We start from the raw sequence: 25607 nt of genomic DNA on the forward strand, positions 1-25607 counted from the left end.
ACCTATACTTTATTAAGGGAAGCTGAACAAGGTAGTACCTTTTATATCTGTAACAAATGGTTACAAGGACTTCAAACAGGAATTATAAAAGGCAGTTTGGGAAACTTTTTCTCCTAATGCCTGTATGACAATCCCTCCCTCATATGGGAAAAATTTTAATGTGAAAATCTTCAAGATTTTTTATACCATTTCACACCCAGTATTGATGAAGATACTCCCCAAACTATTGGAGAGATCCTAAATACACACTTGCTGCATCACACTCGTGGATCTTCCTCTTTTCTGTTAACTTACAGAAGTACTTTGCGAAGTACCAAGAGATTTAATGGGCAGATTTTTTTAAACATTGCTTTCTCCATTATGCATTTATTGTTAGGACAGCTAGAAAAAACAAAAAGAAGTGTGTATTATTGATGCATTTATATGGATCGGAGAAACCAGGTCATGCTTTATGGTTTTTGACAGAATAACCTCCCACAAAATAGACTGACACGTTAGAAAAGTTGGAAACACTGACAGAGGTTTTGAATTCTCAAATTAACTCCATTAAGGCAAAGTGGTCTCAATGGAATATAGCCATTAGATTATATAAGCTTTAATTACCAGCCAGTGTTGACTTGTGACTCTTACTTGGAAATTACATGACATCCTTTAAATTTAATTTAGATTTTCATTTGGTTTGCCTTATTCTACTTGTTCTAAGAAAAAAAAAAAAAGAGTTCATGATTCATACAGCCAGCATTCTATAACACAGCTTCATATCCTGTTCTTAAAAATGCTCAGACATACGCTTAACTTTAAGGTTACAAGCAGCCTTCTTAAAGCAAAGAGGCAACTTCTTATTAAAAAGCATTTGTCTGATTGTCTGGTTTTGTTTACATTCCTTACAAAGCTCCCGCATTCCTATGCCATTATTGCTGTAGCAGAGGTGGGCAGTACAGCTTAAGAAGTAAATATTCCTGAGAAAAGGGACTGACATAGTGGAGGAAAAAATAAGGGCACCAACCCAACACTAGCTGGCACAAAAGAGAAGTTAATTTTTTACAGATTGTCAGGCTGACCTAACTGCCAGAAACACACTACAATTGTGCAAGTTTGGTTCTTTCTTTGTTTCAAAATGAAACATAGTGTTAAGCATGTCTTCAGAAAAGATAAGAGCATCTTAAAAACCATTTTAGCTCTTACTCAAGTTCAGACTTACCTGAACAGAGCAAGAAATTATCTTTTCAATATGTAACTATAATTGTGGGCTGTTTCTGTGGCACTCCAAGGTTTACAATTTTCAGAAATGGAGTAAAACATTGAAAATCATCAATGTAACTTGGACCAATAGTTGCAAAAGAATCAAGATATGTTATCAGCCACAGGAAACTGCTTTGGTTTTGAAAAAGAAATGCAGGTGATTTTTAACATACCACTACAATCACTGCTTCCAAAAGTATTTGCACTTCATTCTGCCTATTTGATCCAATATAAATAATTTTTAGTGTTTAGACTTTTGGATTTGGAAAAACTAAAGTTAGGCTGCTCTTAGGACACAATGATATAAGATTGGCTTGTGTTAAACTCAGAGATAATTTTTTTTAGCCCTGCAACGGCTTTATAAAATCTGTCATAATTGGGAACTGGATGTGCAAGAAAGGAAAGCAGGAAAGTTGCAGAGTAGGACTGAGTATTCATTCTACAAGCCTCCCTCTGTGCAGCGCTGCCAATGCATATTTATCAGACTGCAAACCCTGCACTATCCCAGCTCTGCTGAGTCTCCTCCTGAGAACAGACTGTCAGTTATGTCAAACTGGGTGTTAAAAGCTGCTGGATTTTGTGGCTGGAGCATACGTTTTCCAAAGACAAAACTGGAATCAAGCTCCTTTATCACTGGGAATGAAACACATTTCTGAACTGTGGTGTTCTCATGTGGAATCAATCACATTACCCCTTTCCTCTCTTTTTCCCACTCCCTGGAACCTGAAGATAGATATGGTTTCTCAAGTGGTCTGAACAAGTAGCTTGCCTAAGTCTCATAATATATATGGTATGACTCGAATCTTGGTGTTTTAGGCCTGTGGAGAGTTGAAATGTTCAATATACAGGATTTTCTGTACATTCATGCAAGAGAGAAGAGACAGCACACTCCATCTACAGAAAATCCTGTAGCTTTTATCCTTAATGACCCAGCACTCCTGCTGTTTTGTGTCTCTATCTAGCACTCTAGCTAAAGTTGGGGGTGTTACAAATATGTTAATGCTCCCTGGGATTAGACTGACATGGCCTCCTTTTCTCAGAGCTTTTCTATTAGAGAAGTAGGGATTTCCAATGAAAGTAGGGAGTTCAGGTATATAGTTTTATATCAAAATGCAAGCTAAAACATGCCTTAATTACAAACCTGTACAGAAATGCCAAAAGAAGAACATGACATCTTCACAAATTCCAGAAAGGTTCACTAAAATCAGTGTCTTACAACAAACACCAACTGAGGTGCAGGAGGACAATGGAGGACATTAAGCCTGGTTGCTTTGAGGGGTCAGTTGTTTAATCAGTAGATTGGATTCAGGGTGTATTGAAGGAAAAACAAAATCTCTATGACAGTAAGTTTGGAAGCATATTTTTTCTGTTCTTGCAAAACTATATTTGAGATTGAATGCAGTGATCCTGCAAATGGAGGACCAGTAGCCTAATTTAGAGATTAGGATAGCAAACTTCTTGTTAAGCAAACTTCTCCATTGGAAGCATACAGACCTTTCTAATGTCCATTCTGTTTGTCTTATTGGACAATGCCAGCTAGGATGCACTCCCTGGTGCATATTTAGGGTTAGAAGAAGAGACATCTCCATGCCTGTTTTCACTGAGGACCCTCAAGACAGAAGTAAACTGGATGCTGACATCATGAAGCATTGACTATCTGAACCAATCACTTCCAACTCTCCTAAATGCACTATCATGACCTGTCTTCATCCTTCATTCCTGTAAGTAAACAGATCCTAGCAACTAAAAGAAGCCTTTCCAATTATCACCATTTCTGAAGCACATACTGGTCTCCAAGATAACATTGTCTGCATGTGGAAACCATGTTCCATGCAAGGAAACTTAGCTCTAAATCAATATTCAGCTTAGTTTGTTGTTTCTTTATGCTTATTCTGCATCCTTCTACACAACTGCCATTCCAAAGATAGAGATCCAAGAAAGGAGTGCTACTGAAGCATGGCCATGGAGCCATAGCATCAACTGATGCTTAAGAAGCCTGTGTTTTCTAAAACAAAAGAAAGAAAAGTATGTAAGAAGCTCTGTCTCTTTTCTGAGAATACCTTCTCTTTCTAGCAAACAATTTAATGCCTAGTGAGAAAAGCTAGTTCTAGGAAGGAATGGACTTAGATTTGTCTTTATGTTCTGAGCAAACAAAGGAGATAGGTAATCTTGAATGTACTCAAGTTTCATAAGCTATAGTGGACTTTATCTTGACCACCTCTGCTGAGCTCGACAAATCCTGAGACGAGCAGTAGTGCAGGCCAAAGAACAATATGGTCTTGACAGAGGCAGAATCCATCAGACTTAGAAATACCAATATTAATTACGTTTTTTATGTTTAATATTATAATTTATTATTATTTATAAATTATTAATAATTTTATTACGTGGCAGTATTTTTGATAAATTTTCTAATTGCTCAGAGGATTGCCTTAAGTAAAACAGGGACATTTCCTTTAAGGAAAACAGGGAGAGGTTGTTTAAACCTTTGAGCTGTGAGATTCCTACTATTTACAGAACATTTGGAATCAGAGAGATTAAAGTCTTTGCAAAATGGATGCAAGTACTAGGACAGAAAAAACAGGGAGAAGCAAACCACTAGGCTAACTCATGTCACCACAAAAATGCAATTTCTCTTAGAAACAACAATTAAAATAGAGAAAACCTCCCCACATGCTTGCAATATAAAGCCAGTTTACACTGAATAATTCAAACTTCTATCTGGAAATTGATATAGTTTCAACATTTAACAGAATTTTAACATTCAGAAAAATTCTGCACCAAGAATGACACAGATTTTTACTGGTTTTTTGCTTTTGTTATGTTTATTTTAGCATTGTTCTTCTGGTCCTACCCTTCAACTAACATGAACATGCTACTTCTCAAAAGACTTGCAAAGACTGTGTGTTGATAATGGAAGCTGCTCTCATATTTTGATTAAGCAGTATTATGGAATATTTTTTCATACTGAACAAGGCAAGCATTTATATTATTTTAGGAAGCTTACTAAAAATGATAAAATGGTGCACTAAAACCACTGTCAGGGAATGACTACCAAGGCTTTCAGCAGGAGACTGGAGGCAAAGATAAGGAGCAAAGTGTGGGACTAGGAAGCCCCACTCATGCTAGATGCAAGAAGATATTATTACCATAAGACATGAACAAGAATCATTCATTCTTGCACAAAATTGTCTTTCAAGTAAAGCAGCATATTGAAACTACCTCCTCAGTAAGTTGTTTGTACTGTAAGCATATTTTACTAGTCTATTTGTCCTGTTTGAGTCAAACAGTCTGATCACTTCCCTCATTTTAATCCACTTTCTGCAACATTTTTGGAAAGCATCTCTGAGAGACATTTCTAAACTGGACAATGGATATACACATACACCCACACACAGTTCAATGTGAATTCTCTTTTTCTGGAGCTGCTGTCTATTAAGGGAATTGGTTATTTTGTTTTCAATGTACATTTATGCCTCTTAACTTTGGGAGATAACTGTGCTAAAACCAGGTTGCAAAACCTTCTGAGGGGCCATTTCAAAGCTGGAATAAACCATCTGGATTTAATGAAATAGTTCATATGCTGACTGTAACAGCATGTTTATTTCAAAAACAAATGTCGAAATTGGACGGTGGGATAGTCAAGCAACCAGCGTGAATTCATCATCTACACCTGTGCCATAAACTGATACCAGAAATAGGCTAAATGAACATACAACATACAACACTGTTATTACCATTACCATTATTTTACAGCTTTCAAGAGTGTGAAGATGCTTTACAGTGAAGACAGGTATTTTCCTTGTTCAATGCAACAGGGGTAGCAGGTGGATCTCTGATCCCTCTTATTCACTTAAGAAATCTTCACCCAGGTGAAATCTAAATCTAATCTGGTCAGTAATTAAATGCTTCATTCCTTAAAAAGATAAAGGAACCAGGGAAGGGAATCTGACCTTCTTTTGAAGTAAGAGAGTAACCCTAGAAAAAGCTCACCTAGTCATAATCAGATATACAATATCCATGAAAAGAAAGCTACCTTTACCTGTGAAACAAGACAGACTTGACGAGTGTGACAACATCCCGACTGGCGTTGTACCCTGCACAGACAATGGCAACGTGGATAGTCTGTGGGAGAAAAGGAACAAAAAGAACAAAAGTTAAAGCCTGCTCCTGTGTTTGTCACTCGTTAAGGAGAGCACACACACGACACTGCTGTTGTTTAGTGCTGCAATTGTTAGGGATTTGAGTGGGTGTTTTGCAGCTGTTTGCAACCCACTTGAGGCAGTTTGCTAAAAACATCTTAATTGAGTTACAGCACCATCATCATTCCAAAGTCATTACTGTGCCTACATTACATCAGATGTTTGAACAGAATTGCATTCATTAGCTAAGACATACGTGTGCATGTGTGTACACACACCCTCCCCAAGAAAGCAGCACACAAAGTCCTGAGTGTGCAAACATACAGACATTTTTAATCTTCTGAACTAAAGTTTAAAATTATGTCTGATAATCAGAAGCAGGTATGATTCCAGAAAATTTGCATTATTTCTGTCTTATGCACAGCCTGTATGGAGAGGGTGAGGAAGCTTTCATGGATGAACATGACAACTCTTGGTTTGCCAGGGCTGGATGCATCCCAGTGATGTGATAGCATACAGGCTGTGAAGGCAAGTGGCCACCTCCCTGCCTGTGACTACCAATATGGGCTGTTCTTGCAGGGTTAATGTGAAGTTAAACACAACCCCCACAAATATATTCTCTCTACCTCATGCCACTGGTAAATTATCACTCATTCTGTGCCTTTTTACCCACCTTTTAACATGAGGCAGAGGTTTCCTCATCTCTTCAGGTGGAACGGGAAAATTGGAAAGGTGCTACGAGTCATTATTTAGCCAGTAAGTACTAATCTGAAAAATGCTATTACGTTACTCTGCTCTGCTTTTAAAAATTAGCCATTTCTGCTCCCTAGGGACAAAAGAAAAATTAATCCTACCAAGTTTTGACTCCAGGTTCTGTGATCTTCTCTTTCTTAGTGGTCACAGAAATGAAGCAGAGTTCACCATGCTGTCAGCACAAAGCTGCCATTGGGGACACAGCTGTGAAACTGCAGGGAAGCCTCATTTGGCTTCCATTTGAAGCTTGGTTAGCTGGTTTCTCACATGCACAGCTCTCATTTTCCACAGAATGCCCACTATGCTGAGAACAAATGAGGAATTCTGCCTCCTCACATAGTCACAGATTCCCAAAGCCTGGCTTGTAACAGAAGCACATTTACAGAAGAAGTGCCATGTGTTGGGCACATCTGAAGAGCCCACAGCCCCATCCATTAAGATTGCCTGGTTCAAGACTCAGTTTGAATCATACAACTGCCAAGTGGCTGTGCCACTGTAGCACATCCACATGAACATCCCAGCTGCCTCCAGCCCTACCGTGCTTCCCAAGCTCAGGCATATTTAAGATCTGATGTTTTAAGAGGACTTGAATTAATAAGACAACTGTCTGTACAGAGAGATGTGAGAAAGAAAAGATATTGCAGTACATTTTGGCCACAGCTCTGTGAGGCATTAGCCCTTTAAAATTATGTTAAAGTCAATGGGAGCCCAGCATGCTCAACACTTGGCAAAAATTGATTGTGTTTCTCTCCTGTGATAAGAGGGGAGAGCAGAGGCTTCTTATTAATGACTGTTATTGCAGCAGGAATCTGTCCTGTATCATCAGCATGGGCTGCCATGGGTGCACTGATTCCTGATCCTACACATACTGCCTCCTCCCTGATTGTCACCTGGTCCTTCTCAGGCTTTTGGAAGACCTAAGACACCTCCCCTCAGTGCCAATTAAAATCAAGTTAACTGAGAACAGTTTCACCCTTGCTTTAAACATTTCACTGAAGGCACTAGACCAGAGACAAACATTTTAGGGGTTTTCACAGAATAGCACTGTCATATACTGTCAACATTGTTTTATACTATCTACACTTGCCAGAAAAGCTCTCCTCAAAGCCACCTTCTCTACCTTACAACTGCCCTCCAAATCAGAATTTATTCAGTCAAGTGCCTGCCCACATCTGTTCTCCTTTTACTAGATCAGTTTGTTTCAGAATTGAAAGCATGCATTCCTCGCTGTCTTCTAGTAGCTGCTGTTGCCTTGGATGCTGCTTCAGCCAGGACACAGTGAGAGCAGCACTTTTTACTCTTCTGAATGCTCTTTTCCAGCTCAGAGACACAGGCATCCGTGTACCTTCTGCTCAGGCTCTCTGTGGTGCTTGATATTACATATCACTTCTATTCCTGCCTGCAATCAGTTAAACAAAAGAGCAATAATCCTCAAAGAGAACAGAAATCAAGACCTTTTCTTTCCAAGTTTTTTTTTTTTTTTCCTGCAGCATGCTGCAAGACAGTCTATTCCTCTCCTTTCCCCGATTCACTTTCCTCTCTCTCTCTCTCTCTCATTGTTTAACTGTTAAACAAAGACAGTGGAAAACCAGATAAGCCAAAATGAAGTAATAAACCTGAACTGTCTGCAGATGTTTGCATCCCAAGGGGAAAACCATTTTTTCCAGTTTTCTCCATGCTTGTTCCAAATGCATGTTTGGATTGAGAGCAGCTGGCTGTACCCAGATTCTGGCAAGATATGGCTGAAATCAGCATTTGAAAGAACTTGCACCCTCCTGAGCATACTACTGTAAGCATCACCTCTCAGATTTTGAAAATTGTCACCTCTCTCAAACTACTTTTTTCCATCTCCAGATGGCTGGAAGAGCATATCCCAAATCCCACCACAACTGGTCACTGTGATTCACACAACCTCCAGACTCAATGACTGCATCTAACACCAAGGACTAAAGCCACATGACCAAAGAATGCTCCAACTTCCATTACAAGTGTCAGCCTGCCTGTTTGGCTCAACATGTCCCACCAAACTTCTCACACAAAGACTCCGCATGCTACACTTGCCCCTCTACTGTTGGCATTCCATGGTAGTTTTGGATAATACTAGTCACACTCTAGCCTAGATATTCAGTTTGAGCATTCAAACTGTCCATCCTCCTACAATGCTCTCTTTAAAGTGAGTGATGGATATTTTTACCACTTGCTGCAAGAGTCTGGACTCAGGTTATTCACTGGAGATGCTCCTGGAAAATGTAACTCATTGCAGCAACAAACGATATGACAATACACCTGCTTTCCAGAGTCAATTAATTCTTCCTCTGTTTGTACAGAGATATGAACAGGCAATCAAAACACTGTGGAAGTTCATGACAACATTCTCCCTACAGGCTGAGGATCAGGGATACCAACTGAACTATGTTTAATTGTAAATAGTTTAGGAAGCACTCAGATCTAGGTGCTTCAAGGCAGTTTAGGAAGCTAAGCTTCTTCAGGAAAGGGAGTTTAAGTCACACCAAGGTGCATGCTACCATAGTACAGAAATTCTGCACTTACTTCAGCCACCACAGACCAGGAGAAACTGTTTCTAAATGCAGTTATTTCATGGTCTGGGATAATATTAATGTGAAGAAAATATCCAAAACTACACAAAGAACTGCGCCTTAGATCCGTACTGATGAGGAATACACAGTGCCTAGATAAGCATATGTAATAATTTTTCCTCCTTGGGCTACTTTTTGGAATGATGAAATAATGAGTTTTAAAAACCCGTATTAGTCCTTATAGTTAAAAATAATCTTTGGTAAGCCATTTCATACCTCAGTAATTTTCCAGTAGGCTTTCACTGTGGATATTTAATCCTTCATAAGTAATTGCTGAATGTGATTAAGAGATATTACAAGTATATAACAAAATGCTTGTGTTTGTTTCCAGGGTTGTTTTTGGTTTTTTTTCCAGAGGCAGATAACATCTGCTTTACATGTGTTACACTGCTGATGTTGCTGAGGATCTGTGGAGCACTACACACTTAACCTTATTGAACAACACTGTTGAGAACAAGAACAATACAGATATGCCTCTAAAAATGCTTCAGATGTTAAAGTATCTTGCTACATCACTAAATGCTATACTGCTAATTATCAATTTCCTAATATATTAGTTATTTCAAAAATATTTATAAATGCAGACTTAATTCAAGTAAATGCTTGGTTTAGGGAGGCACAAGCGGGAAAGATATTGGAATAACACTGTAAGAAAGAGGCACACAATTTTGTTAGCTTTCACTGGCATTACGCTCTCCTTCTGAAGCCTGTTGTTAGTGCTGACATCTGTGTAAGAACTATGCTTACTTTTACTTCCAAGGTTTGTGTTCAAATTGTCTACTACTGGGAAGGCATGACAGGCATCTGTTCACTGCAGGGAGAAGCCTGAGCTGGTCCATTTTACAATATCAGAAGAGCTCTCCTGTGATGCAACAAAGTAGGAAGCTGTGGCTGGAATGCAACAAACCCACAGCTATTTGATATAGATCACAATTAATATCACATAGATTATGCTTTATCAGAGATTTAATGTTCATTCATTGTAACTGCATTTTCAAACATTTTAATCGCTATTAAAGACTATATCCCAAATTAGACTGTGAAATGTTATCACCAGTAATCTCTAAGAACAGACTCAATGAAATGAACAACCTATTCCTAACACTCTTAGTCTCCCCCAGAGCAAGTCTTAAGAACCCTTGTTTCCCACTACCCAATTTGTCGATTCTTACTGTGATATATTCCAGGGTCAGAAGCTAAAAAAATTCTGTTTACACATATGAAACAGAAAAAAAAAACAGAGAATGAAAGGCATCAAGATGCCCCTCACACAAACACAGGACAAGAATCTACACTAACAGGATAAATTATGATAAATCTTATAATAGGGAAGTTTAATCTTAACTTCCATTGCTGTAGCCGAGTTATTGAGTGAATTCCTCAAGAAAAGAGTAAGAAGTTATTTTGAGATCAAAATAGTGTGTGGTGAGATAGGGGAATGGCAAATAACGTGAGATTTCATATTTTATATAAGCATTGCCTCCAGCAGAGTGCTAAACCCCACTGAGCAAGTAAACTTATTGGCAAAACATATTATAAACTGTAAGGCCACTTAAGCTATCCCTACTTTAAGCTACTATTTTTGTGTCCTAGATTGGTTGGTACATTGAACAGCCAAGAACTGAGATGCAGCTCATCACTCCTTGATATAATAATAAGGGGAAAGTGAGGTTTGCTGATTGATGGTCTGATTAAAAGAAATGACAAAAAATCTCACAGTGAGGAAAATCAGACCCTTGTTATCTGGAGGAGGGAAAATGAAAAACAAAAACCTCCTTCTCCCTCTCCTTACAATAATGTTGCTTCATTTTTTCTACACTGATGGACAAAGATATCCAACTGGAAAGCAGTAATTCATTTTCAAACCGTATTTTGTATCTTCCCATTGGATAGAATTTATCTGAAGAGATAATTAGGATTTCTTTTTCCTCTCGCACTAATTTTCTTTCAACTTTTATCTTCCAAGTGGCAGCAAGAAAGATGAAAGGTGATATGGTATTACCCTCTCTGTAGAAATAAATCGAGGAAATTATTTTTGATAACTTTATCAGCTGGGATTGGCACAAGGCTTTTAAGTGAGACTTTCTGGTTTGGATCTATCCATATTTGTACTTGTTATCATTCAGACATCTGACAACTAAGTATCTGGATGACATCCACAGAAGTACTGACATAAAATGGGGAAAACCAAACCAAACCAGCCACACCAAAACTGTCTTAGAAGCAGATCACCTGTTCCCTGCAGCCAAGCACACCGCTTGTGCACGGCTCACACAAAGCACCTGCTCCCACACTAACGTCCAGATACACTCCTGAAAGTGAGTCAGAAGCACAGGCTGGATCCATGAGCCGCAATTTAATTAATCATAAACCCTGAACTGCTTCAATATAGGCACAGAAACAAAGAACTGAGGCTTTTCTAAGGACTCTGGAGTCATTATTATTTAAAATACAAGGGTCAGTTTGCCACAGGTTTTTGTCAGCAGAGATGCAGTGAAGTCAGCTAGAAACATGGCTTTGATTTTTATATCAGGTTTGGGGACACAAGAACGAAAAAGACAAAAAGCTGAAATAATAAGTCAGAAGATATTTTGATGATTAAACATGTTAAAGATTTTTTTAAAAAGCATGATAAAAAAAATTATCTGAAAAGCTGCACGCAGCAGGCCTTTAAGAGGCTGGTTTTGGAGGAAAAGGTTTCAGAGGAAGGAGACAGGGGTTTGCAATGTCCTTAAAGGATCACATCTACCAAGCTTTGTTTCTGGCGGGTTCCTTTGGTGTATTTACCTCACACTTTTCCACCACCGGCTGCTGGCCGCACTCGGAGCTGTTCCCCGCCACGATGCCAGCCCGCAGGCTCTCGCTGTCGCCCGTGCCCTCTTCCATGGAGTATGTTTTGGAGTGGTTGGCGCGGTGGTGCGCTGGGCCTCGGCCCTGTGCCAGGCTGAGCTGCTTGCGCAGCACGCGGTTCTCTTCCTCCACCTCCCGCACGCGCACCTCCAGGCTCTCACGCTCCCGCTGGCTCGACGCCGTGTACCGAGGGCTGTGGGGCTGTGACTCCAGCGGGGACAGCGACACCGGCTTCCCATCTGCACCACAAGGAAACAGAGCACTTCTGTCAGAACACACCAGAAGCTGCACCCTCCTTTAGTGTCCGTGTTGTGAGGCAGAGATGCGCTTCAAACACAGCCGTGTTTTACGCAGACTTGGCACTTCCAGACCGTGCTTAAGTAAACTCACTAAAACAGGGTAAACTCGGACAAACGCTGAACTCTACGAGCTACAGCTCCTACTAATTTTTAAACCTCACCAAAAGATAAGCATGCGTTTCTTTGTTCTCGTAGGGCTGCCTGCCAGTCTCTAGTCTGGGAAGACAGTCAAGAACATGAGGATTTAATTCGAAGACAATTAATATACAGTTAAATATATTTTCGAAATGTATGCAAGATGAAATAGTTTTCCTATTCCCACTTCCTCCACAGTCAAATGACAGCATTTTGGCAAACATTTTGTGCCTAACAGTAGCCCCAGCTGATTCACATGTGAGGAACAGATGGGTTCTATTCAGCAACATAGTATTATGTGCTTGCTGAGAAATAAGAGGTTCAGGACAGAAATGTTCAATACATATGTGGGCCAAATTCTGGAAAGTATTTTGGCTTAAAAAGAGTCAGTGGAATTCTGAAAAAAAGTAAAAAAGGTTCAATTCAACACTTTCAACTGAAACTGCTCAAAAATGTTCAATCAAAATCAAATTGAGGTGAAGCAAAAGACAATGAGAGTTATCTACAGTGTCATAATTAGCAAAAAATGCCTTTGCAGCAATGATATGTGAGTACCTTATACTGAAGTATTTCTCTGATATAACTTTCTACATGCATGTATTAAATAACAGAATTATATAATTGTAAGGTTGAAAAAAAACCTCTAAGGTCATTTAGTCCAACTGTTAGTCGAGCACCAACATGTTCACCATTAAACCATGTCCCTATCCACATCCATGTTTTTTGAACACTTCCAGGGATTGTGATTATACCATTTGCCTGAACAGCCTATTCCAATGCCTGACCACCTTTGCCATTAAGTCATTTTTCCTAATATTCAACAAAATTTCCTGTGGCACAACTTGAAGTCATTTAATCTCATCCTGTCACTTGTTGCCTGTAAGAAGAGGACAACACTCACCAGGCTACACTCTCCTTTCAGGCAGTTTTAGCAAGCAGTAGGTCTCCCCTGAGCCTCCATTTCTCCAGGATAAACCCTCCCAGCTCCCTCAGCTGCTCCTCATGGGACTTGTGCTCCAGATCTTTCCCCACCTTCACAGCTCTTCTCTGGACATGCTCCAGCATCTCAGTGTCCAGAACTGAACACAGGATTCAAGGTGTGACCTCATCAGTGCCAAGTAAAGGGACATGTTTGCTACTTAATGACTTTTCCAGTGCAGAGTCCCACTGGTTTTATCAAATACCAGCCTGAATGGTTTATAAAATGGAAATCATGCAATTATTGCTTAAAAGTTCTCCCTAGCAAGTACATTTTTCACCTACAGACTCAAAACTAACTCCTTGCTATAAAGACCTGTTCATTGCTTGCTCTTTTTCATTGTTTCACATTTACATAAATCATGAGCAGTCCTCTAAACTGACTTCATGAAAAAAACAGGTATGGAAATCAAACCCTCAATTCTAATTTACATTGTTGAGTTATACAGGTATACACACTTCCATGTTATGCATATGAATCATTATCTTGATTTTTATCATAATTTGGATAGAATATCTTGCATTTTCTTGCAGGCTATCTCCTACAAAAAATTTGTAATTTATTATTTTAATCAATAGAAAAGGTTATGGATAAATCTGAGACTGAAAAATGTCTCGAGACAAATTCTGGAGTTTGGCCACTGACATATTGAAACATGAATGATCCAGCAAATAGTTATTAAAACTTAAATGAGATATTTGAAAAGTCTGAAAATAATGGACGCAACAATAGATGCATGTCAACATAAAGGACAGACCTGTGCTACCATTGAACATGCAACAGAATATTGAGTCATCTTTCTCCACCAAGCTTGGAGGGCCTGGAACTGAAGCTGTGTTATTTCTCAGCTACTGATATTGAAGCTAAGAAAATGAAGACTCATTTGGTTGTGATTCTATTGCATCCCTGTTACTAGACAGCAAGAGTGTATTGTGTAGACACTTTCAGATAGAAAGAAAAACAGCACCTTTGCTCACCCACAGAACAACCAACCTGCATTATCATCAGCCATACAATTACACTGTAAATCCAGCCAAAGACTTCACTGGCCATCTTAACTCCTCACTTGTTGAATATCCAGCTGACACAGATGTTAACTCATCACTTTCTGTCTTCGTCACTGAATTCTGCTAGTTTCAAATAATTACCAGAAAAGGCAGCAAGATATAGAAGTAACTCTCAGAACAGCAGTCATCAAAATTTCAAAATATGGTAAAAAATGAAACATATCTTTACTTATTCTGTGGACATAAATCAATATGTCATAAATGCTGCTTTCCCAAAATTAAAACTTAAACAGGTTTTTTTATCTTTTAGAAAAGGATATCGTTTTGTACATCTGAACAACTGTAGGTATACTGATCAGAAAAGTTCAACTGTTTCTACACAGAATTTAGAAGAAACAGCATAGTCTGAGAAAGGGACTGAAAGAAAATATCACCCCACTGCCTCAGACTGAAGCTGCAGCAGCTAATGAGACCAACTCAGTGTTTATGCAGTTTTGGCTTTAAATGCCAGTAATTCCACTACTGTTCTCTCAGTAGTAAATATTTCTGCTGGTATGTTAAAGGAGTAAGGAAATCCTCTCAATTAAACTAGCTAGCCTCTTCATCTGAAATGTACTACTCATTGAAATGCACTGGTTTACTAGAGAAATTATCTGTTTTGTTAAAATGTGCTAAGTCAAAGATGTTTTCTGGAATGATCTCTTTAGGGTTCATACAGCTGGACAAGTCATGGTTTGTTACTAATGCTGCTCACTATTCTCAGGTGTATCATCATGCACTTGGTATATTTGCACGTCCTAGCTCTCTGCTGCAAATGACAATGTGACAATTCCAGGACCCAGGTGAAATAAAAGTATAAAACCAAAAGTGAACAAAGTTTGATCTTAATACTCAGAGATAAAGTAATTTTTTTCATAAATTCAGAGATAGTGTAATTCATAATTTTTGCACATTTGAGGCTGGCAAGGCTGGTAGCAAGATACTATTTGATTTAGTTCTGTGTGTTTCATCTCACCACTGAGGAGTAAGTGGATTAATGTTAGGGACCACTGATGTTTGACTGGATGTGTTGCTTGCTAGAAGAGTTAAACTGATTGCACTGCACTTGAATTTTATAGTTTATAGTAACTGGCAGAGCGCTCTGAACTGGTGTCTGGGCACTTTTTATCTAATCTAAATCAAAATAAAATAACATAACGAGGTCTTGTGTGACTTTGGGACTGAAGATCTCCCAGGGAGCACTACAAGGAACATTACTGTGCTCTGAAGCAAGTAGTACACTTTTGAATGGTGTAATCTATAATAATAAAGCTATTATTTTTTATTCTTCATTTGAGGTTATTGCTCTGTTTTTGAACTTTGGAAGTTTCAGGTTTAATTTTTTTCCCTGTGTCAAGCCTTTTACTTCAGACTTGTGCTAATGCAACTGTATCTACAAAGACCTGCAAAATACTGATGTCCACAAAACAAAACCCAAACACAAAGCAGAATAATTATTTCATGGTTGACAGTAGTCAATGACTTATCATCACACTAGGTCCAACAATTCAGAAAACTCGACAAGATTTAAGTTATGAATTCTATGGATTATTCAATGCTTCTGCATAAATGAAATTAAAGGATTTAAGGCAACAGATTTTATTAATATTTACTTAAGCAGGGTGCTTACGTAAAGCAGCAGAAAGCAATGCAGCATAATTCATTTGAAAGGAGAAGGACTGAACTAGCAGCATTTTCTTCCTTACACACAGAACTTCAAGGACAGGCATTAAAGCCAAGTTCCTTGTTTTGTAATTACCAGACTTGGGAGAGGTGACAGTCCTGAAAAGGACCCAGTGGCATTGGAAAGTTGCTGGGGAAAGAGCCACAGAGAAAAAAGAACATTTATCCAAGGGTTAACTGGGTAAGGGAGAAAGAAGCTGAGCGTAGGAAAGCAAAATTTTCTCTGATTCAGAGAAGGAAAGTGCAGAAGCAAGCATTCCAAGTTTTTCAGACAGCCCTGATCTGAACTAAAATGCTTACAACTGTGTTAGGAACTGAGGCCCATAAAATTATGGAGCATGTTTTGGGAGGGTTTTTAAAAACTTTTTACATTTCATTTACTAGAAAGCACAAACTACTTGTGCTTTGACATTTTTACAAGGTCTAGAAGTTTCTGTATGTTTCAGCTATTACTCATCCACCGCATAATTGCATGCAACACCTTTAAAATGAACTAATGGCAATGAACTCTAGCTGCTTCTTAGGTAAGAAGTTATGCTGCCCAGAGACAGTGCTTCAGTCTGACTACATATACTAGATGTTCCTCCATTTCACATTTGTTAACACTTGAAAATTCACATTACCTGTGCCCACTCTGAAGACTAGGAGTATGAGAATTTTAACCAAAAGCCAGCATTTTTCAGAAAGAAATGGGACAGCAGGCAACCACACTCATTACTTTCCCCCTGATAAGGCCACAAAATCATTTCAAGTACATTGCACAATTATTTTTTCCCACACAATGACCACTGTGGAGAACCCCATGGACCTTAAGGTAGAAAGCTGTACCACTGAAAGATGTCACAGTAAGTGCACTGAAGGTTAATGTCCACTTGACAGAGACAGTACAAGAAGTAACAACCAAGCCTTTTCATACAGTCCAAACAAGTTTCCTCAGCTCTGACAGAAGAACCTCTCCCATCACTATTAAGTCCTTCTCAGGATTTGGCATGGACAACACGTGTTAAATTACATGTTATTTAGTTGGAAGAGACTGTTTGCACTGGAGATGCCAATCAACCATCAGGCTTGGACTTAGTCAATACTAATTGCGCTTAGGAACTTCAGCATGTTCTTTAACTACTAAATTTGTGTTCAATTCCTGTTAAGGGTACTTAAGAACACATTAACATGGTTTATTGAACCCAAACCCGAACCATTCAATTCCACTGCAGGTCGGCCTTACTTAAAGAATCACGTTATTGCCTGCTGTTCATATACAGGATAATGACTTTCTCAGTGTCCTTTCCTTGAACAAAATAGCCCTCTACAATCAGTGGATTCAGAAATTAAATGTATCGTATACAAAAAACCTTCACCCACAGAAAACCAGACTTGCAAAGTGCATTGAGTTTGCTTGGCCAGGTTATGACATCAGAGGAGCTCCAGGGGTGGCCTCTGTGTGAAGCTCCTGGAGGTTTTGCCATGTCCTGGAGAGCCAATGCTGGATGGCTCCAAGATGGACCTGCTGCTGGCCAAGGCTGAGCAGGTCAGAAACAGAGGTCACCTATGGGGCAGCCACATAGAAGGGCAATTACACAGAAGCAACTGTAGCCAGAGAGGAGAGGAAAGGAATGAGAATACAGGAGGAACAACTTTGGCAGAAGGGAGGTGCTCTAGGAACCAGAGCCAAGACTTCCCTGCAGCTGTGGCAAGACTGGTGAGGCAGCTGTGCCCCTGCAGTCCATGGAGGTCCACAGGTCCTTGTGGAGGGCCATATGCCAGAGCAAGTGGATGCCCAAGGGAGGCTGTAACCCTGTCGGGGAGCCCACACTGGAGCAGGCTTGCTGGTGGGATTTGTGACCCCTGTGTAGGTGCATCACCCTGGAGCAGTGTTCCTGAAGGACTGCACTCCATGAGAGGGAACTATGCTGCAGCAGTTTATGAGGAACTGTAGCCTGTGGGAAGGACTCTCTTGGAAGCAGCTTGTGGAGAACTGTCCCCCATAGGAGGGACTCCAAACTGAGGAACAAGGAGACCACTTGTGATGAACTGACCACAGCCCCCATACCCTGTTTTCCTGCACTGCTACTGGAAAGAAAGGAGAGAAAACCAGGAGTAAATTTAATTTGGGAAGAAGGTAGGAAATAAAGTGGGTTTTTTAGATTGAGTTTTATTTCTCATTACCCTACTGTCATTTGATTGGTAATAAATAAAATTAATTTTCCTGAGTTGAGTCCATTTTGCCTGTGACAGTAATTGGTGAATGACCTCTTTCTGTTCTTGTCTTGACCCATGAGCCCTTCATTATATTTCCTCTTCCCTGTGCAGCTGAAGAGGGAAAATGATAGAGCAGCCTTGGTGGGCACTTCATGTCCAGTCAGGGTCAAGCATCCACTGAAGTCAAACACTTAGAAGTTTGGAAATGTGAGAATGATGGTCTCCTGTTCCATCTTTGCTGTCATTCCCTTGTGTCTGCTGACAGGTTCATTAACTGCATGATTACCACTTTATTTCCAAAGAATATCAGCATCACTGTGTGCATAGGATGGATAACAACTACTTATGAGGTTGCTTCAGCTCATCATTCTGTTTGTGACCACACATACCCGTCCTTTTATCAAGAAAAGACTGATTTATTCACTCACTGGCCTATGATGTTCATTACTATGTATTTTAACACAGGACAGGGATCAGTGACATATTTTTCAAAGTTATTTAAAGGAAAGGTGGTACTATCAGTCCCTCTTTTAAAGTCAAGCAAGAAGTTTTGGAATCCTTAACGTTCACGGAAAATACCAGTTTCGCAGGCACAGCTGAGATGGGTCTGCTACAGTTTTTCAACAAATTTTCAACAACCTTTTCTGCACAACAATTTTTCAGAGGACAGCTACATATGCAACAGGCATAAGGTCAACATTTCTGTGATGCAGGAGTCTGCAAGCTGGAAATCCAGGAAATGTGGGGAAAAGTACTTAGCAGTCACTTGCAATATCTTTGTCTTATGATCACCATGTAATGAACTCGGTGATACAGACAGAAACAATTCCTCAGGGCAAATTTGACTTCATAAATTACAAAGTTGTACCCTGCCTTGTTCATGACACAACTTCCACTTCTTAAATTAACTAAATGGAGTGGTTCAAGTACAACTTTCTCTGCATTGCTGCATTTGCTCTGCAAGCAAAATGAGGAAGGGGTTGTGTTTCAGAAAGGGTTTGTGGTTGTACCATCAGTGCATCGTGCTGCAGAACTGCAGAGAGCTATTTATTGTTTGTTGCTGGCTGAGCAAATGCAATTCTGATAGGGATTCTTTAATAGGGATGGGTAACAGTAAAAGACACCATGTAAAGAAAAAGCATGAAGCAACAGAATGCAGGACAAAATAGGGAAAGAAAATCTAAACATAAACATCCTTCTTGGAAACAGAGATTACTTTTTTAAAATAGTTTGCTTTTTCAAAAGAAATATTGGCTCATTAGTAGTTATGAATGTTGGCTTATTAGCATGTTCAAAACAAGGGCCCATAAGTCTTAAAATATTTGCTCATTTCCTTGTCTAGAATACAATAACTTTTTTTTGCTTGTTCTTCTCATTCCTTCTTTCCCTGTTTTGCATTGCCTTTGCAATATATATGCCTCTTCAAGAAAAGGACTAAAAATAACATTTCCCTCCTTTCCACTGGCAGCAGAGATGTAAGAAAATAATATCTTATCAGAGTGAGCACTGAGGGAAAATAAGATTTTATCAGGGACTTGGCTTGACGAAGATAACATGTTATCAAGAGGGGAACTTGGCAAAGATAACACATTATCAATATCAGGAGTAAAGCCTGGGGAAAATAATGTCTTAATACCTATTAGATTCTAAATAAGCCATCTGTGCTCTTGACAAATTGTTATTTTCTCCAAGTCCCACTCCTGTAAAGATGTTGATTTTTTTGGCAAACCACTTCTTCAGCAGTTGGGAAGCGGGGGAGAAAGAGCAAAAAAGGAAGCTCCATCTCCCCAAAGGTAGAGGGGTATTCTCTTTCTTTTCAAAAGCTTTGCAGGCGGGTCAAGACTGCCAATGTGACAGCCAGAAAGACTCACATGTGTAGGTGTATTGCAGGGAAATCTCCTACAACAACACTCAGCAAGTCTCCTGTAGAGCATCCCGTGACAGGACGAGAGGGTCAGTGCCCCTTCTGTCCTCTGAACATGCTGCCAGGGACTGAGGTGTTGCCTATAGGATTTTTGGCAGACACACTTCTCTACAGAGGCAATGACTGGCTAGCAGTGACTTTTTGTCATAAACAACCTCATCACAATTAGCAGTATACACATGGGGTACAAATAAATGAGCCGTTTTAGGTCAGTTACAGACATAAATCCCCGTTCAGTTAGAGGTTACCATTCCCACAGCTTAAGCTGACCCAGAGGGTCAAAGTGCTTCTCACCTCCTGCAGTGCAACACATCCAACTCAGCTTAAGCTGGTCTGAGCCAGCCCAGTTGCCTCTGCCCTGAAGCATTCCTCTCTACCACCTCCACTACAGGGGTAGAGACAAACCACTGCCTGGGGGGTGCCTGTGCCCTGGAGCTGAAACCTTCTGCAACTCAATTATAAACCTTTAGAGTTTCAATCTGGATGAATTTAAATAAATTGTGGCACCTCCTGGAAAATGCCAAATCCAATTCATAGTAGGATGGACTACTAAACGCCTTAAATGGCAGAATGTGGGTGAATGCCACCGGTTATTCATAGGAATGGGCAAGCAGGGAATAATTAGAAGGGAAGCTGTGGAGGGCCTGTAGGAGTGTGATGTGAATAATAAAGCACACTTAGGAAAAGGCATATGAATGATATCTGCAGGGTATTTGTAGCCAGCTGAATTTCCCTGGTGTACAGCAGGAGTGGGAGGGAAAACAATGGGATTTGTTAATCTGAAAATTTCCTATGAAGAAGCAGCATCTCCTTTTTCATTAGCCATCTGGATATCTTACACTCAGGTATTCCTCTCTGTTCAGGTGTGAGCTTTGTGTTAAGCTAACACTTACTGACTCACTGACTGCTGGCCCTGATATAGCAGACTGTATAATCAGCAGCAGGCAGCCATGTCCCCAACAAGCCATTACAGCTCTCTGAGGTAAAAGCATGTGCCCAAATGTGTCACTGCAGCTGTACACAGTACTGTGACTATCATTCATGGCAGTGGGATGTAAAAGACTGGAGCTATTCTATGTTGGCTCCTGCTCAGTAATAAACTGTGCAAGAGATAGGGAGGGGGAAAGCCTAAAATACATCATTTTTACATCAAATACATCAATGTTTTTTAAAAGGAGAGAAAGTACAAGAAGTACATATAAGCTTAGATAATATATATATATATCTATGTTTCTACAATTGCCACAGTAACCAAAAGCTAGAGACAAGCACACCCAACACAAGCCTAGTAGCAGTTAATTCCAATTCTGCTGATGATTAGCCTCAGCTGCTCATCAATAAAGGCTCCAGCTGATAATTATTAAGTTAAACTTCTGAGCAGTATTTGCATATGTAAAGCATGCTGAAGCAACAATGGATGCTATAATGCATTTCCTGATTGTACAGCTCTTGGATTTGGGGAACCTGGGAAAGAGAGACTGCTTTGCATATCGTTCCTCACCCTCATCAGGCCAGCCATTCAGAAGAAATGCACTTGCACATAATGGCATCAACAAACTACAGTGGAAAACATTCCTAACCCTGCACAAGAGGAAAAAAATTGTGTCAACCAGAATAATACAAAAAATAGTTTTGCACATTCCTCTAAACATTTACCTTAGCTTCTTTACAACCTAAAAAACATGCAACAACTGGTCTGTGACAAGGTAGCCTGGTCGCCTTAAAAGACACACAGTAACTCCATATTTGGTCCATTAGTTCCCAGTGACCTCCAGATGTGGAGGAAAATTCAGTATTGTTATGTGATTCTCTGTTAAGCTTTTTCTCATCTTACTTCCTCCAGATCAGAATTTCATTTCACTCTCATGAATGTGATACTTGGTCATCAGTAATAGCCATGGCCCCCTGACTAACTGCAGTGTCAAGAATACAGATAAACACACACCATGTGTAGATTACATTTTTCTCTTCAGTTCTCCATGTTTTCATAATTCCATGACTGACAACGCATGCCCAGATCTGCTTAATACCCAAGGAGTTCAGAGGCACAGTTCCCTTTAGGGACAAGGAAACATGAAAAAGAATTGGGAAGACTTTTATTGAATCTATAACAAAACTACCTGTCCCTCCTTGTAGTTATCCTATCACTTTGGTTTGAGTCTATTGGAGGCTTACTATTGACAGATCTGAATGTTTTTTTTATTGGACAACAACGAATAGTAAAGCAAAAGATCTATTTATTTGATGATAAAAAATGTAAAGAAAAAGTAAACCAAATGTTTGGCTTTAGTTAAACATGGGAGATGGGTTTAAAAAGGGAGGTCTAAGGCAATGCAGGTGGTCAGCCTCTCGGAAAGCCACTCTCTTTTAAGTAATAGTTTAAAATTTAATAATTAGTAAAATTTGTGTGCCTTGCTGGAAGTCACCTGGCAGCAGTGTTACACACTATCTCAAAAATGGACTTTCAGCACATACACAGAAATGCTGCAGTATTAGTTCAGGCTGGTTGGTGATGCTGAAACCTGCTCAAAAGCTTGTTATATCCCTTAATCTCCCTCGGCATAGAGATGCCATCAGAGAACCATGTACTGGTATTTTGATTTAGGCTACTGAAAAAGGAGACTGAACACTAAGCATCAAGGATTGTTCAAGGATAAATAAATAAAAAAAATCCAAATTCTGCACCAGCGCATTTCTTCCTTAGTAGTAGCAAGATTTGTAAAAAACTTCAAATCTTACAGAGCTCAAGCCAACAACAAATATGGGCACACATCCATAAAGCCAAGTAGCAAAGAGCAAATTTTGAAATCAGTGATTACTCTTTATAAATGTATCTGAAGATTATACAAGAAGACATCAGTGTTATTCCTCTGATGACATAACACTGCAAAAGTTATCAATATCTGTCAGTATTGAGACTTCTTTTCTCCCTACACATTCTCAGCACTTCATTTGTTGCGTCTGTCATTTCAACCACTTCAGTCCCAAAGAAAAGTGAAGGGAAAATGCAAATATCTGCATATTCAGGACACATGAAGGCTGTTCAGTGTTATGACATTTATCTTCACTTATGACAAGAGATAAAATAACTCAGGAGTTAGTTTCCTGTCCTCCTCATGAAGAAAAATGTCATACCAGATCGTCATGTACTATATACAGCAAAATTGCTAACACACTTTCAGAGGAAAGAAACATCTCAGCAGTGATACAGATGGTAGGTTACATGTCATGGCTATGACGTCAGAAATGAAATACACATCATTTTAAAATAGTAGATGTAAAAATAACTCATGGCAGAAGAAATACCCCTACAACAACACTACATAAATTAGCTAAGGGCAACTAGTTAGATTATTTGCAAAAGTTAAAATTGTATTAAATAGCAAAGAGTTGTTCACAGAAGCCAACAGTGCTTTCAGAATTAGCTTCAGTGTGGCCAAATTTCTATCCCAGGGCTACAACATATTTTTGGTGATCAGACTCTATTGACATGTAATACAGAACCTCTTTTTTACATTAACTTACTCAACATTTACCTTTTAAAAAGTATTTAGCTTTAATGTATTAGAAAGGCTCCTTCTACAAAGATAAAGTAAGTTTGTAAGAACTGATTTTTTATCAGATTTTTCTGACAGCTGTATCAGGTAGACAGAGATTTAATTTCTGTCAGTGACCTAAGTTTCCTGTAATTCATGAGGAAATTACTAGTTTTTATTATATTCTTGTTTTGTTACAAAAGTGAAGGCAGCATATCAGAAACATAATCCTATTTCAAGTAAGCAAAAGGCAAAACATGGTGCTTGATAAAAACAAGCATAGGTCTAACACTGCATGATATGTGCATGCACAGCACAGCACAGTGGTGTTACTCATTTTTCTCTTGCACCACACATACACCCAGTGCTGGAGTGTTTTAGGTCAGAATGTGGGCCATGTCCCCTGTGCCCCATCGCAAACCTGCTGAGCTTCCTGTGAAGCAAGCAAAGAGATTTTTCATTTTCTAACAGTCAAAAGTTTATTAAGGTTAAAAACAGCAAGTTGGGAGCAAGACTTAGCTGTTCTGCTTACTAAGGGTTTGTCTTGTAACAGATGAGGGGTATCTGAGACTAATTCACGTTTCTGCTGTGGTACACAGAAACATCTTAATGTACACTTAGGATCCTAAACTAGATTTCTAAAGAATATGCCTGCTCTTGTGTATGGCACCACTGAGGTTAAGCCCTACAGACATGCTTATTTACTATTATAAAATAAAGTTGCTTTACTCAATTAGAGCAGTAGAGCTCAATATTGACAGGACTTGCATGTTTTTAAGTAAACATTTCCTCTCTTTTTTCTCAAATAGATCTCTAGTTTCCCACGTTTTCATTACCTTCAGGTGCTCCCCTCAAAAGTAGAATATGCTGTATGAGACCTCTTTAGTAAGTACAGAAAATGTAGGATTTTTAAGGATGCTTTTGTGAGGTAGACTGGATGCAGGGCCAATGGCCACTGCCTTTCCACACTGATGTGTACTATGAACTAATTGATGTCTATGGTAAGTTCTGTGTTGGAGTAAAGGGAAGATGAAGGTGGAGGCATTTACAAAAATTACTGTATTGTGTCTAGATCGATTACAATCTTACAATTGTCCTTTATTCTGTTGACAGATTTTCACTCAAAGTATCTCTCCATCTTCCTTTGTCAGTGTAATTATAGGTTTAATCACTTCTACCATTTAAAATATCTTTTACCTTAACATCTATGTGGATCTATGTATCTGACTTGACCGAAATTGTTATACATTGCAAAAATCCAAATTAACATACCTTATGCCTAAAGAACAGTCAGACATGGAAAAAAACAATAGATCAGCTATATAACAAAAACACTGCCACTGTAAAAGTCTTTAAAGGTCAAGCAAAAGAAGAAACAAGATGAGAGAAAAAAAGAAGAGAGAAAAAGGTGGCTTCCTTTCTCACCTGCTCCCATCTTGTTTCAGGAAAAGGGAAGGATCTTAGTCAGCATTTTAAACTATATATTCTATATAAATTTGAACTAACCTAGACATGGGAATGAGCTGTTAAGAACTGACATAGGTTAAAGTTGAGGACTGAATGCTAAGGAACATTGTTTCCATCACCTTTCTTTTATCTCTAAGAACAGGCTGCTGCAATACATACCCTTACGGAAAACAAGGAATCATGGACTTCTCCCTTCGAAATTATGACCATGTACCCAGGAAGAACTGAGGCAGGGAACAGCCTAAGAACACTTTATAGTCCTATTACTACCAAGTTTACTTTCTAAATTATGCCTTTTTCTGGTTCTTAACTATCATTAAAGCAGTACAGATACTGAGTTACACTAGCCCTGACTTTATGCTTTCCTCTGAAGAAGATCCTGTATATCTAACGTTTTAAAATATGTATCCTGTCCCTTATGGTAAAATTCTAATAGACAAGACATTTGAATGTGATTTCTTATGTTTTGAGAGAGACAGTCTTTCCTCTTTTGAGAAACTGTAACTTCAGCAGGTACATATTTAAAATTCACACTAGCACCTTATACTAGCAACTTCTATGGAAATTATTTGATTTCTTATTTGATGAGCACAAATATTTATTGTGAATTCCATCATGCAATGCTTTCTTTATTTGAATAATCCGACTACGTCCAATCAACAGGGAAAGTTGGATTGAAACTGTATTTAAAATCTTGCAATATTTTTGATTTACTGGAAAGTCAGATTTTGGAGTTGCATGAGAAAATATCAGTG

At 39.1% G+C, this 25607-nt stretch overlaps 1 protein-coding gene across 2 annotated transcripts in view; it reads right to left on the bottom strand.

Moving 5' to 3' along the window:
* LOC131591946 (xylosyl- and glucuronyltransferase LARGE1) overlaps positions 1-25607 on the bottom strand; it is a 270653-nt gene that overhangs the window by 128210 nt on the left and 116836 nt on the right. For both annotated transcript variants that reach the window (XM_058863082.1, XM_058863081.1), the window contains 2 exons: positions 11522-11823; positions 5285-5367 (listed from right to left, as the gene is read on the bottom strand). In XM_058863082.1, coding sequence (XP_058719065.1) covers positions 5285-5367; positions 11522-11823 — 385 coding nt within the window. The remainder of the gene's footprint in view (positions 1-5284; positions 5368-11521; positions 11824-25607) is intronic.

The sequence above is a fragment of the Poecile atricapillus genome, chromosome W (assembly GCF_030490865.1).
Source record: "Poecile atricapillus isolate bPoeAtr1 chromosome W, bPoeAtr1.hap1, whole genome shotgun sequence".
Lineage (NCBI taxonomy): Eukaryota > Metazoa > Chordata > Aves > Passeriformes > Paridae > Poecile > Poecile atricapillus.